At 51.6% G+C, this 12238-nt stretch overlaps 1 protein-coding gene across 2 annotated transcripts in view; it reads right to left on the bottom strand.

The window, feature by feature from the left end:
* Positions 1–5204: 5204 nt before the first annotated feature.
* Positions 5205–12238, bottom strand: part of shq1 (SHQ1, H/ACA ribonucleoprotein assembly factor) — a 53266-nt gene continuing 46232 nt past the window's right edge. For both annotated transcript variants that reach the window (XM_083660731.1, XM_083660732.1), the window contains one exon: positions 5205–6424. In XM_083660731.1, the coding sequence (XP_083516857.1) occupies positions 5800–6424 (625 nt within the window). In that variant the 3' untranslated portion in view covers positions 5205–5799. The remainder of the gene's footprint in view (positions 6425–12238) is intronic.

Below are 12238 nucleotides of genomic sequence, written 5' to 3'. Positions count from 1 at the left end.
CGCTGAAATATATTAATCGTGTTTGACGGCTGTTTTAGCTATGAAAACAAACATGAGACTGTAGCTTTTTGGAGAGTGCAGAGACGCGCGCGGACTGGCTCACATAACTGACAAAAGAAGCACACGGCTTGAAACGGTTGGAACTTGTCAGACATGTCAGTTGGCCTCTGCTCTGCTGTGGTGTGACGTGTGAAACCATGACGGGGGAGGAGGGACGCAGGTCAGTTTGAGGAAGTCTAAATCTTAAGCCCCGTGCATGGCTGCTCTTCCAGATGACTCTGCTCTGCGTTAACCGTGTCACTGCACACCCACCGCACTTAACAAGACAAGGAGGAGGTAACGTTAGAACGATGAGACGCTGTAAGTCTCCCTGTCGCGCTCTCAAACACACACACACACACACACGCACACGTACACACACACACACACACACACACACACACACACACACACACACACACACACACGTACAGCCCCGGCATGGCAGAGAGGTAATTTGCGGCATTAAGCTGCCTGATAGCACACGTCCACTGAGAGTTAGGGAATGATTTAAGGGACATTGCTCACAGCAATTAGAGTGAATCAGCCAGGCAACGCTACCGAGGACAAGTTGATGCGGGCGCTGTCAACACGCAGCCACGCACACGACGCACTCCCACACACCGTCCAGAGTCCATGTTTTCACTGTTTCTTTTGTGATTAAGAGCATGAAAACAGCCCATTTAGATAATCCTTCGCTGTCAGCGGCGCTGTCTGTCTGGCGGAGAGACAGCGACACATCCCATGCGTGCCCCCGCCCCCCCCCCCCCCCCCCCCGCCTCATTAGCATACGTCAGTCATTCGACGGAGGACGGACTACAAAGGCGGCGGCGCGTGAGCCGAGGGAACCAGCACCTGCTTTCTCTCTTCACAATCGGAGCGTCTCTTGGCCGGCCAAGCCTGCAGCAACATGATACAGCAGCAGGGCCACAGAAGGGAGAGCAGTGCTGCGCCGCGCAGGCAGGCGACACGGCCGTGTGAGAAAGAAGGGAGCACAAAAGGATTTCTATTTGCACGCCCGCCCATTGGAGGAGTCAAGCCCTGGAGAGCACCTGATTCATTTCTTCTCGAGGGCTATTAATCTTTTCAAGCACCAGAATCACTTTGCCTCTCAGGACGGGGAGAGGAGATTGAGTTTTCTATTACAATCAAGCAGAGGCAGTGAGAGTGGGGGGGGGGGGGGGGGGGGGCAGTGTGTGTGTGTGACGACACACACAGTGTGTGTGCTGGGGGGGGGGGGGGGGGGCAGTGTGTGTGTGTGTGACGACACTGTCCTTGCTGCTGCCTTCCCATTGAAAACAACAACAAGTGACGGCAGGAAATATATTAGCCCATTAGTGAGATAATGCTGGAATTTCATTCCACGGTGCAGCAAGGTCACCGCAGATGGAGTGTTTGCTGTGGAGCCTCTCCGTGTTAAGAGTGTCCACCAATGACCCTCTCTACAGTAAAACACACTCGTTAGGCTGAAGCTACAGCCCTGAATGTTTTACGGATAGCCCTGGATCTACAAAGAAAAATAATACCATTAATAATAAAAAAAACTAGAAATACCACCTCACCGTTGTATGCCTCCGGCAAAAAGGCAAGTTGCAGTCTACATCCATGTCTGTCCAGACTCATACAAGCACAAATACCTTGAAGCTCATGGCACATGGCCTACCCAACCCCTCGAACACCGACTCTCTATGACCTTTCTATCCCTAGCTATGGCCCCTTTCCCCTAGCCCCACCCCCTTCCCACCGCCCACATCCCCCTAGCCCCACCCCCTTCCCACCGCCCACATCCCCCTAGCCCCACCCCCTTCCCACCGCCCACATCCCCCTAGCCACTCCCTCTACCCACCCCTCGAACCCCGACCCTCTACGACCTTCCTATCCCTATCTATAGGCCCTTTTAACTGTGACCCCATGGACATGCGGTCACAGTGACCTTGAACCTCGACCATCAAAATACAATCAGTTCATCCTCGAGTCTAAGTGGATGTTTGAGGCAAATTTGAAGAAACTAGAAATCGGCCGGGCTGAGCAGTGTCTAACATCTTACCATTCATTTTACTCTGAAATAACTTGAAAATGGTGCAATTATTGGGTGAAAATCTAAAGATTTCTGGGTTGGGCTAAGGCCCCAATGTTTCAAGACCCCTAACAACGCTTCTGCCTCACACACATTAAACCTGAATGGGTCCTCATCTGGTCATTCATATGGTCAGGTTCTTACCCTCTATGCACACAACACATGGTGTTTCCGGTCCTGGTGCACTCTCCTGGTCCTGGTCCTGGTCCTGGTGCACTCTCCTGGTCCTGGTCCTGGTGCACTCTCCTGGTCCTGGTCCTGGTGCTCCTGGTCTCCTCAGCTATTACGTGTTGATGGCCTAATTAAAAAGGCAGAGGCTGCATTCTGAGGGCAACTTGCCCAAACAGTCGCGAACGAACCCATGACACTTTCTTAGGCCCTCCAAGGGTCAAAGGGCGCGCTCACTACAAGAGTAAAGTGCTGATTTGTCACATAATTGAAGGCAAAATAGAGCAGACGCATCCCATTAATTAATGCCTTGTATAATTTATCAGCTCCATTCATTAAAGCACGGCCCGGCCCCTTGAAAAATGTCCTTCCGCGACGAGTATTAATTGCAGAAGAACCGACCGAAGTGTCGAGCTTGCGCCGCGACTTCCCCCGGTCAGGCTCCGAGACGGCTGTGCTAATGGGGGAATATGGAGGCCACTTTAAGATGAAAAACGGCAACGGAGCCCGGTGTCACTTAATCAATGCGAAACCCCAGCGGGGGAGGAGAGAGAGAGAGAGAGAGAGAGAGAGAGAGAGAGAGAGAGAGAGAGAGAGAGAGAGAGAGAGACGCTAGCCTGCGGGGCCACACAGTCCCCGGACTCGTGTCGCTGGAACGAAGGGCTTTTTAAATGGGCCGTCGTTTCCTAACGCAACTCATCTCAGTCACGGCGGTCATGATGGCGCTCGAGGGAGGGAGGGAGGGGCCCGCCCCCCCCGAGGAGGTTTGGGCTCTTCATGGGAGGTGCTTAACAACGCCATCCATCTCCGTAACACAATACTAGAGACCACCTACCTAGAAGAAGCCCATCATCACCGGCAGCCTTCGTTCACTCGGCACAGCCTGGATGAGATTCCGGTTTAAAAAGCCGCGGGCAAAACACTGTGGCTGCGCTAGATCTATCACTCGCTCACCCAGTTACACATGAGTTATGAGCAGCACCACAAGCCCTGACGAATTTGGACTTCTGCAAATCTGGGTCATTTGTGTGTGTGTGTGTGTGTGTGTGTGTGTGTGTGTGCGTCTTTTCCTCCCTCAATTACACATAATCATGCAGGGTCCACTCACAGGACACAGAGCTGGGAATAGATTTCATAGCAAAAGCACTTTTCAATGCAAATGATGTGGATATTGAAGTGCAGTAAGGGCTGCTGTAGCAGTTGCGACGTGTCTCCGGGGCAGAGTTTGTCTGAGCCGGGCCAGAGTGGCAGTTAGTCTCTGCCGGGCCCCTCTGCTCTGTCCCCTCTATCTCTCGGGGCCCCGGGGTGCTCTTATCTCTCAAACAAACGGCTCCCGCGTCGCGGCTCCGCTCGCAGCCTCTCATCTGTCTGCCTGATATGTGCTGCTGCTTCCTTGTTTGTTTTCTCTCGCCTGCGAGACGCAGCACGATGATATTGAGCCGTGTCGACGGCGCTCCTCCATTCATGCCAGATGAATCAATCATCCCGGCGTGCTGTTTAGTGCCGACAGAGCCTTCTCCACTTCAATCAATGCCGCGGGGCTTTAGGAAGGCGCTTTAGCGCTTTGCCTGGCGTTTCTGAGGAAAAGAAGAGCTATCTCAAAGTGCTTCTGCCAGGCTCTGTGACACACTACAGTGAACAATGACAAATGTTTGCGGGCTTCCTGGAATGACTTTTCAGTATTGCTCGTCTGAGCCGAAAGTAGATAGTGTAGATTATGCTTGTGAATATATGGGGGGGGGGGGGGGGGGGGTGAAGGTCTATGAAATGCATCCGCTTGGTAGAGAAGTCTGAAGTTCACCAGTAGTCAGTATAGTTAGTATAGTATAGTATAGTATTGTATAGTAGTCAGTATAGTCAGTATATTTATGGGGCAGCTTTGGTGGTTCACTGGCACATATCATGTGTGTTGTGGGTTTGCACTGTAAAAAAAGATGGCCGCAGTCGTGAGCGTGACGTCACCCGTTGGGTTGGAGTTTGGCATCTTGTCCCACAGAGCAGTGCTGCGTGCTACAGAGCAGTGCTGCGTGCTACAGAGCAGTGCTGCGTGCTAGTGGTCTGTGATCGACGAGCTGCACGTTCAATGGACAACCACGCCCCAAAACATAATAGTCTGCTTAATCATCTATTTGACTCTAAATGGGACCATGATTTACCAAATGAACATGTTATTGAAGAAGACTTGAAACGAGCGATTGATAAACTCATTAGGAAAGTGTCTACTAAGGTAATAAATCAAGTGAGGAGTCGGGTCATTTTCCCATTGACTTCTATGCAATCGGACTTCTCTTTGCAGTCATAGACTTTATAAATGAGTCAGATACAAATTCAACCCCTGTACAGTTGACATGATTGGTGAAACTAGCTATAGAAACAAAACCTTTTTTCTTTCTTTTTTACCAGGCTGTAAACATGTTTATTTTAACATGGGGTGAATGGGGAATGACTCCCTTTTGCGGCCAGCCTCAAGTGGGCATTGGAGGAACTGTTTTTGGCACTTCCACATTGGCCTCAATTTTCACAAGTGAAACTCTCCCCCCTCGGGTTTGAATCAAACTCATGATCGCTGTTGCTGGTCTCTCCTCCAGTTTTTAAAGTAATTTAAAAAAGCAGCATTAATTATATAAAAAGCAAAGTTGCTATCTTGAGCCGGACTTTTGTAAATGCAGTTGTACGGTACGTTGACAGCTTGGATGTGGAGCAGCAGCAGTAGCAAGAGAGCCAGATAACACGAGACCAGACAGAAGACATGCTGGGCTTTTCCACTGGGGTTTGTTTGTACTATCATCACAAACTCTTCCTTTTTCTTCTCAGCAAACGAGAGCCACTAAAACCAAACACATAAATATGTAATGTTTTTTTATTACGCTTAGCTAAATCAATTATGTACTAGATAATGTGACAAAAAAAAGTCCCTTGGAGTAGGATAAAGTAGTGAGGTTCCGGACTAAATTTCACGTCAGTTGTCAGTTCATCCTGTCCAGCGTGACGTCAGTTGTGACGTCAGTCATCGTCAGTTCATCCTAGTTTATATAGCGAGGGTTTTATGTCACCCCCCACTCTGGCAGATCATAGCAGCAGTTGGCATCACGGCTGCTCGTTCCCCCTGAAGCCATCCTCTGAAGCTGTCGTTTCACCCCACCCACCTCCCCAGAATTCTCTATCCTAGCCCGTACAGATGCCCTCCTCTCGCCTCAAGAGGAGCGCCACCTTACAATGGAGTCATACGCCAAAGTACTTGCCATGCATGGCATTTGCTAAATAAAATCTCTTGTTAAACCTTACCGACCGGTCTCTCATGATTGAAATACAAATTGTATCATGATTACATATTAAACTGAACTAACAGCAATGACAAAAATAGAAATTACATGATAAAAGAAATAGTTGAACATATTTTCTGAATTGCATGAACAGGTATCACTTCCATTCATGCCTTTCTTACTCCACTAGCCCTGGGCTTACTGTGTGGAAAGCATGAAGTGTCTTTGAAGTTCCACAGTCGAGACGTTTTGTCAGCCGATACAGTCGTCCTCATCGAGATCCTGGTGTGTCGGGACGATGCGCAGAGGGTTCCTGCGAGGACTAAGCTCTAGGAAGGTCCCAGTGCTGCTGCTGTCTGACACTCCTCCAGTCTGGGCTGCAGCGGTGGCAGACTGGGAACAGTCTCTCTCTTGAGAGACACTGTCTTGAGGCTGAGAGATCCACAGCTCCCCCAGCTCCTGGATCAGCTGACTGGAGCCGGCTGAAGCTGAGGGGAGGGCGTCGGGTTTCCTCTCCGCCAATGTGAGCGTGTCCGCGTGCTCCCGGGGGACGGGGAGAGCGGGCTGGGGCAGGAGGAGAGGGTTGGCCTTAAACGTCTCTCCTCCTCCTCCTCTCACTCCACCTCCTCCCTCGGTGGTGTGAGCGCAGCCTTGCCCTTCAGCCTCCGATTCCTCACTCTCGTCAGACGACTCGCTGCTGCTGCTGCTGCTGCTGCTGTCAATGTGGGACGTGGCAGCGCTGCTGAGAGCTCCTTGCTCACCTTCCTTCTCCACCATCGCAGCTGCCTCCTCCAGCTCCTCAAGCTCCAGCTCCAAGTCCTTCTTCTGCAGGGAGGTCTTCTGTAAGGGACCGGCCAAGGCTGTCACCTTCCTGGACCTGTAAGGGGGGAAGAGAAGGGTAGATGAGACATGTTTCACTCTCTCCATTGGAACTTGTGTTCTGAGCCAAGAGGAGGGGGGGGAGAAAAGACATGGCAACTTCAACTTCATCAGACACTACAGCTGACTGACCGACTACACTGCGTACTAAAGACATAGCCACGGGATAACATCTACAAATCTAATACCCATTACGCAAATCCCATCTGAACGCTAAGTAGACTGCCATTCCACGAGGCGCGGGGGTGGGGGGAGGGGGGGGAAGGCTCAATGAAATATGAAAATATGGATGTTTAATAATGTAGGGAGATTTGCGCTGCTGACACGGGCTCTGCTCTTCCCCTCCCCCACCGCTGCTGCTGCTCTCCCTGTGAGAGGTGATAAGAGACTGGGAAGGATTACAGAGAGATGCTGCCCTCCTCCTCCCCCTCCTCCTCCTCCCCCTCCTCCCTCCACACATGCAAACACACAGAAACACACATTCACATTCACCCAGAGGGAGCGCTGGCTGGAAAGCAGTAAGGCTAAGCTTGTGTGTGTGTGTGTGTGTGTGTGTGGGGGGGGGGGGGGTGAAAGCTAGCTAAACACAGGAACCTTTCACACCGCACAGGATGAGGTTTATTATTTTGAAAGAACAGCGTGGCGCTGTCATTTCAGGGGATGGAGAGGCTGACACATCTAATGGTTTCTTGGCATTCTGCAGATAACGCAGACCGTGGAGAGACGCAGGGACCACACAGTCTGAGGTGAATTTCAAACAGCGCAGGCAAGCTCAGGATGATACAGCACTTTCCATCTTTTGCCTCACCCAACAACCAGACTGCAGCGGGGGGGGGGGGGGGGGGGGGGGGCCTCACCCAACAACCAGACTGCAGCGGGGGGGGGGGGGGGGGGGGGGGGGGGGCCTCACCCAACAACCAGACTGCAGCGGGGGGGGGGGGGGGGGGGGGGATAGAAGGAGCAGGAGCACATTGCAGGAATAAATCCTGCAGATGAGAACGTTGAATGGTCCGAGCAGAACGCTGCTGATGAATGTCCTCCTACAAGGCTCCATTTATGTAAAGCCATGGGATTGCTGGGAGGCCCCTGCTGCCTGCACATTATTCACACTGGGAATGCCCGCCATGCTGCCAAAAACTTAAGTGGTTGCTATTCGTCGCCCTGGTGCGGTTAGGGGCGAGCGTGCTGCCCCCATCGCCATGGTGATTACACACTGACCCCATCGCCATGGTGATTACACACTGACCCCATCGCCATGGTGATTACACGCTGACCCCATCGCCATGGTGATTACACGCTGACCTCTGTGGGTCACCGCGATTCAGACCATGTCCATTCAGGGAGGGATCAAGTGTGCGAGGAGCTGCAGGAGGGTGGTGGTGGTGGTGGTGGTGCTGGTGGAGGAGCTGCAGGAGGGTGGTGGTGGTGGTGGTGCTGGTGGAGGAGCTGCAGGAGGGTGGTGGTGGTGGTGGTGCTGGTGGAGGAGCTGCAGGAGGGTGGTGGTGGTGGTGGTGCTGGTGGAGGAGCTGCAGGAGGGGTGCTGGTGGTGCTGGTGGAGGAGCTGCAGGAGGGGTGCTGGTGGTGGAGCTGCAGGAGGGGTGCTGGTGGTGCTGGTGGAGGAGCTGCAGGAGGGGTGCTGGTGGTGCTGGTGGAGGAGCTGCAGGAGGGGTGCTGGTGGTGCTGGTGGAGGAGCTGCAGGAGGGGTGCTGGTGGTGGAGCTGCAGGAGGGGTGCTGGTGGTGCTGCTGGTGCTGGTGGTTGGTGAGTGGGAAGGTGTGGGGGGGGGGATCCTCTGTTCCATTCACCTCCTCACACCCGGATCCTGTCTCCCCTCCCTCTCACACCCGGATCCTGTCTCCCCTCCCTCTCACACCCGGCTCCTGTCGGGCCCTCCCTGGCCCAATTAACCCACCGCTGAGCACCAAGATGGCTCCTCGTTACTGCGCTGGCCTAATGAGCTGCCTAACTCCGGCGAGGGAAGCGTTTATGGAGTCAGCACGCAAGGGGGCTGTGTATTCATTTAAGACCTCGGGAGGGACTGTGTAAACAGATCTTATAGCGCCGTATCAAAAGGAGGCAGCACATTCTCCTCCATGCATATATGCTGAGAGATGGTGAAAGGAGGATGGTTGAGGAGGAGGTCTCAGATGGGCAAAGCATGAACTGGGGACCACCCTGAGTGCCCCCCCCCCCCCCAAAAAAACCTGTAGGAACAACTGCGGCGGAAGGAACGGCACCATCTCCAACCATGACTAACGGATACGTAGACATGAATGTCGCCTCCGGTCGTGATGAGGACGAGTGTGTGCAGCCTGCGTGGAGCCGGGCTCTGGTCCCAGGCTCCATCAAGAGCCCACGTGAGAGCTTCCTGTAGCCGGGCGCGGGCCAGAAGAGCCTCCTGCAGCACAGCCACTTCAAAGACAGCCGCCCGTATTGTCTTTCCCCCCGTGGGAAGTCATTATTGAGTTAGCATTGGAGAGGCGCGCTTGTTTTCTCTCCCCTCCCCTCTGCGCTGTGGTGGGAGAAGCGAGGCCTGCGGTGCACACAAAGGCTCTGACCGTGAGGGGGAGGGAGGGATGGTGTTGTACACAATCCAGTTACTGCGGCGCTGTTGTGGCTCGCCTTCATTAAAGTGAGGAGGGGCGGCGGCTTTCTCAAGGTTGGAAAAGTTCTGGCGAGACAAAGGCGCCTCCATCTGCCAAAGTCCTCAGATGAGCACGGGGAGAGTGTGTGTGTGCGTGTGTGTGTGTGTGTGTGTTGCGTGTGTGTGTGTGAGTGTTGTGTGCGTGTGTGTGAGTGTTGTGTGCGTGTCTGTGAAGGAGCCGAGGTAAATTACAATCTGACATTTCTTTCATCAAGGCTCGTGTTCAATCAAAGGAGCGACTCATTCGGCGTGTCTTTGCTCTTCAAAAACATCTCGGATAAAGCTCGTCTTCAGATGTTATAAATCTGTGTAACACGAGTAGCAGATATCCTCGGCGTAGCTCGCAAATGCGCCGTTCACGAGCTGAAGGGGATATAAAAGCCAACGCCGGGAGATGTGATCCGCCAGTGTGACTGAATACTGCGACGGTCGCAGGCAGTGTGGACGGCGCTCCGGTTGCAGAAATGAGAAACACAGATGTATTCGGTGAGCAATCCATTGTCTGAGGCCAGACTTGGAGCCGTCAAAACTGAAACGCTGATACAAGGTTCACGTGCTTATGAGACCTCCATGTTTTATTTATCTGTGAGTGACATTTGATGGCGTTTGTGGGGTTGGTGGAGCAGTACAGGGAAAGGAGGTGGGATAAATCTGGAAATGTACACCCCAACCAGACCAAGGTTCAAGGTTCAGTTGTATTTCTCACTTAATCACTTGGGTTTCAAAGAAGTGTTGAAAAATTGACAATTCAAAATTTCTTGGCAATTTCAGGCTTTGGTTCTCACTCCAAGCAGCTACAGCCCTCAGGCTTGGATTTTGAAAATACATTATTTTCCCTTTCTGGTTGGGTCAGGCTCACATTTTCAGGTCCAAACCAAGCTCTGATGTTGATGTCTAATGGTCTAACACCACCACCACTGCTTTCACTGACCGTACTGTTCTCTACTGTTTTACATGAAACTCACACAGGCTTTCCGCAGCTTTCAACAAGTTACATTTAAGACCTTTTAAGACCATTCTGAATGCAATTTAAGACCTATTTCACATCCATACTGGCAAAAAAAAGTACGAGGGATATGAAGGAAAATCGGACTTTGATGCTCCCGATGTGCAACTATTGGGCGATAGCACCAGCTTTTTACAGAGACTTCATGTCATTAAGACTTCCCAATTCCCATACTGTACAACTCTAATGCCGGGTGCAGCGGCTTCAATTATGCATTGTTAGTTTAATGCAACTTTATAAGCTTGATAAAAGTAACATTGACTTCATAACCCAAACAATTTAAGCCGTGGATTGTAGACTTTTTAAGGAGCCGTGGAAACCTTCTTACAGCTGTGATCAAGTTGATATCTCTCATGAAACATTCTCCTTTGACAGAATGTTAAACTACACAATGGTTAAGCCCGGCTTAGGCCACAACCAGACCCCATTTTCACACACAATAAAGTCCAGGAGATTTATTTCCATTGTGGTCCTCGTAGGTTTACAAGGAGTCTTCTTGTAAAAAACAACAACAACTTCCAAACCGGTCCTCCAGGCTGAAGCAAAGACAGATAAAATGCAGTTACATTCCAGAGCTGTAATCACCCACTGCAAACATGGATTAAAGAAATTATGCAAAGAGCGCGTAAGTCTTCAAGATGAGTCTGTGTACTCTGACAAAAAGCCGGGGGGAGGCCTCCCGCAGAGAGGAAATCTGTACTGCTTCATCCCGGTTAGCCGGGAGACACTTGTGTCTTTGTTCTGCCCAGCGGGGGCCTCTAGGATCTCCCTGTCTGAGCAGAGGCTAACATCAGATAAAGCAGCTCCCATGATCTATATCAAAGCCTCCGGGGCAACATGCTCCACAGATGCTGCGATGCCGTCTGCAGGTCCAGGGAAAGTCCTTAACCCACCGGCATCTGTGTCACACGTCAAGCTGTGTCGTCGAGGGAGAGCCCCAGAAAAGCTGCCAAGCGCGGTTACTTTGCGGTTCCCCCGCGGGGTGCATCGCGCCACAGAAACAGCCTGTAAAAAATCCAATGTGAATTCGGCGGGGAGAACCCACTGAGCACAAGTGAGTGAGTGAACAGCGACCGCGCTGCATAGCTGCTGGAAAAATCTAGGTAATAAGTGCCTTTACAAGCACAGAGAGGAGGTGAGATGAGGTGAAGTGACCAGCCAGGCGTGGTGGGGATGGCTGTTAACGCAAAGTGACAACATACAAGTGCATTTCAAGGCGTCTGACCACGGGGGGTTTCACTGACACGCCGACCCTCCCTGCTTGACCCCGTGGACCTCAGAGGTTCCCAGTTGTTGTTGGAGCGCTAGATGCTTAGTCTGAGCCGCGGACAACTGCCCCCGGTGGACATTGTCATGCACGCGATACAAAGGCTGGACGAGGTAGGAGGGAGGTGGAGAGAGTACGTAGAAACCCTGAGGGCCAGTTCATGCTCCTAAAAGAAGGGGGTTGGTCTCTCGGTGCAGAAGAATGTGTTCACAGCGTCTTTTTGCAGAAGTTTGCTCTGTTGTTTTCATGCGGTGCTGCACACTTTTTTTTACTCTTTCAAACTACTTCTCTCTGCAGTGAAAACAACACCCACTGTTTCTGCTGACTGCTCACTTCACACTGATCGTTCACAATTATTTGGAGCCTCTCCGTTCAGTTCTGAACAATTTGCTGTCTATTTCTCAGTGTGACTGGACTAATGTCCGATTCACACATGTTCAACATGCACAATGCACACAAGTCACAAATTCACCCGACACAGAGACCATTTACACCTGGCGTTAACATGCGTTTTCTGATTGCAACCTGAGGGCACAAATGGGTGTCCTTCTCAATCTGCATAAAGTTGCTGTATCCAGATTGAGAGGACACGTTGCATTTACACTTGTGTTCAATGTGTACACGATGCATCTCTGACCACCTCCGGAGGCGGTTTGGCCGATCAGATTGCAATCCTTCTTCAATGTGTCTTAGAGGCGTTGACACCTGTACTTTCAAGTGGTCAAGCACAATCTGACTGCAATCTGATGACAGAAAACACATGTTAATGCCAGGTGTAAATGGCCTCAAAGAAAGCACCTTTTTAAAAACCAATGGCTTTACTGGGACGTACATGTATGAATCTAAACTTCCTTCCCTCCTCTCATACTAACCCTGGAGCATGTGACTCATACTGT

This window comes from Poromitra crassiceps (assembly GCF_964638095.1).
Source record: "Poromitra crassiceps genome assembly, chromosome: 25".
Lineage (NCBI taxonomy): Eukaryota > Metazoa > Chordata > Actinopteri > Beryciformes > Melamphaidae > Poromitra > Poromitra crassiceps.
The sequence above is the reverse complement of the archived record's forward strand: the minus strand, read 5'-3'. Positions and strand labels throughout refer to the sequence as shown.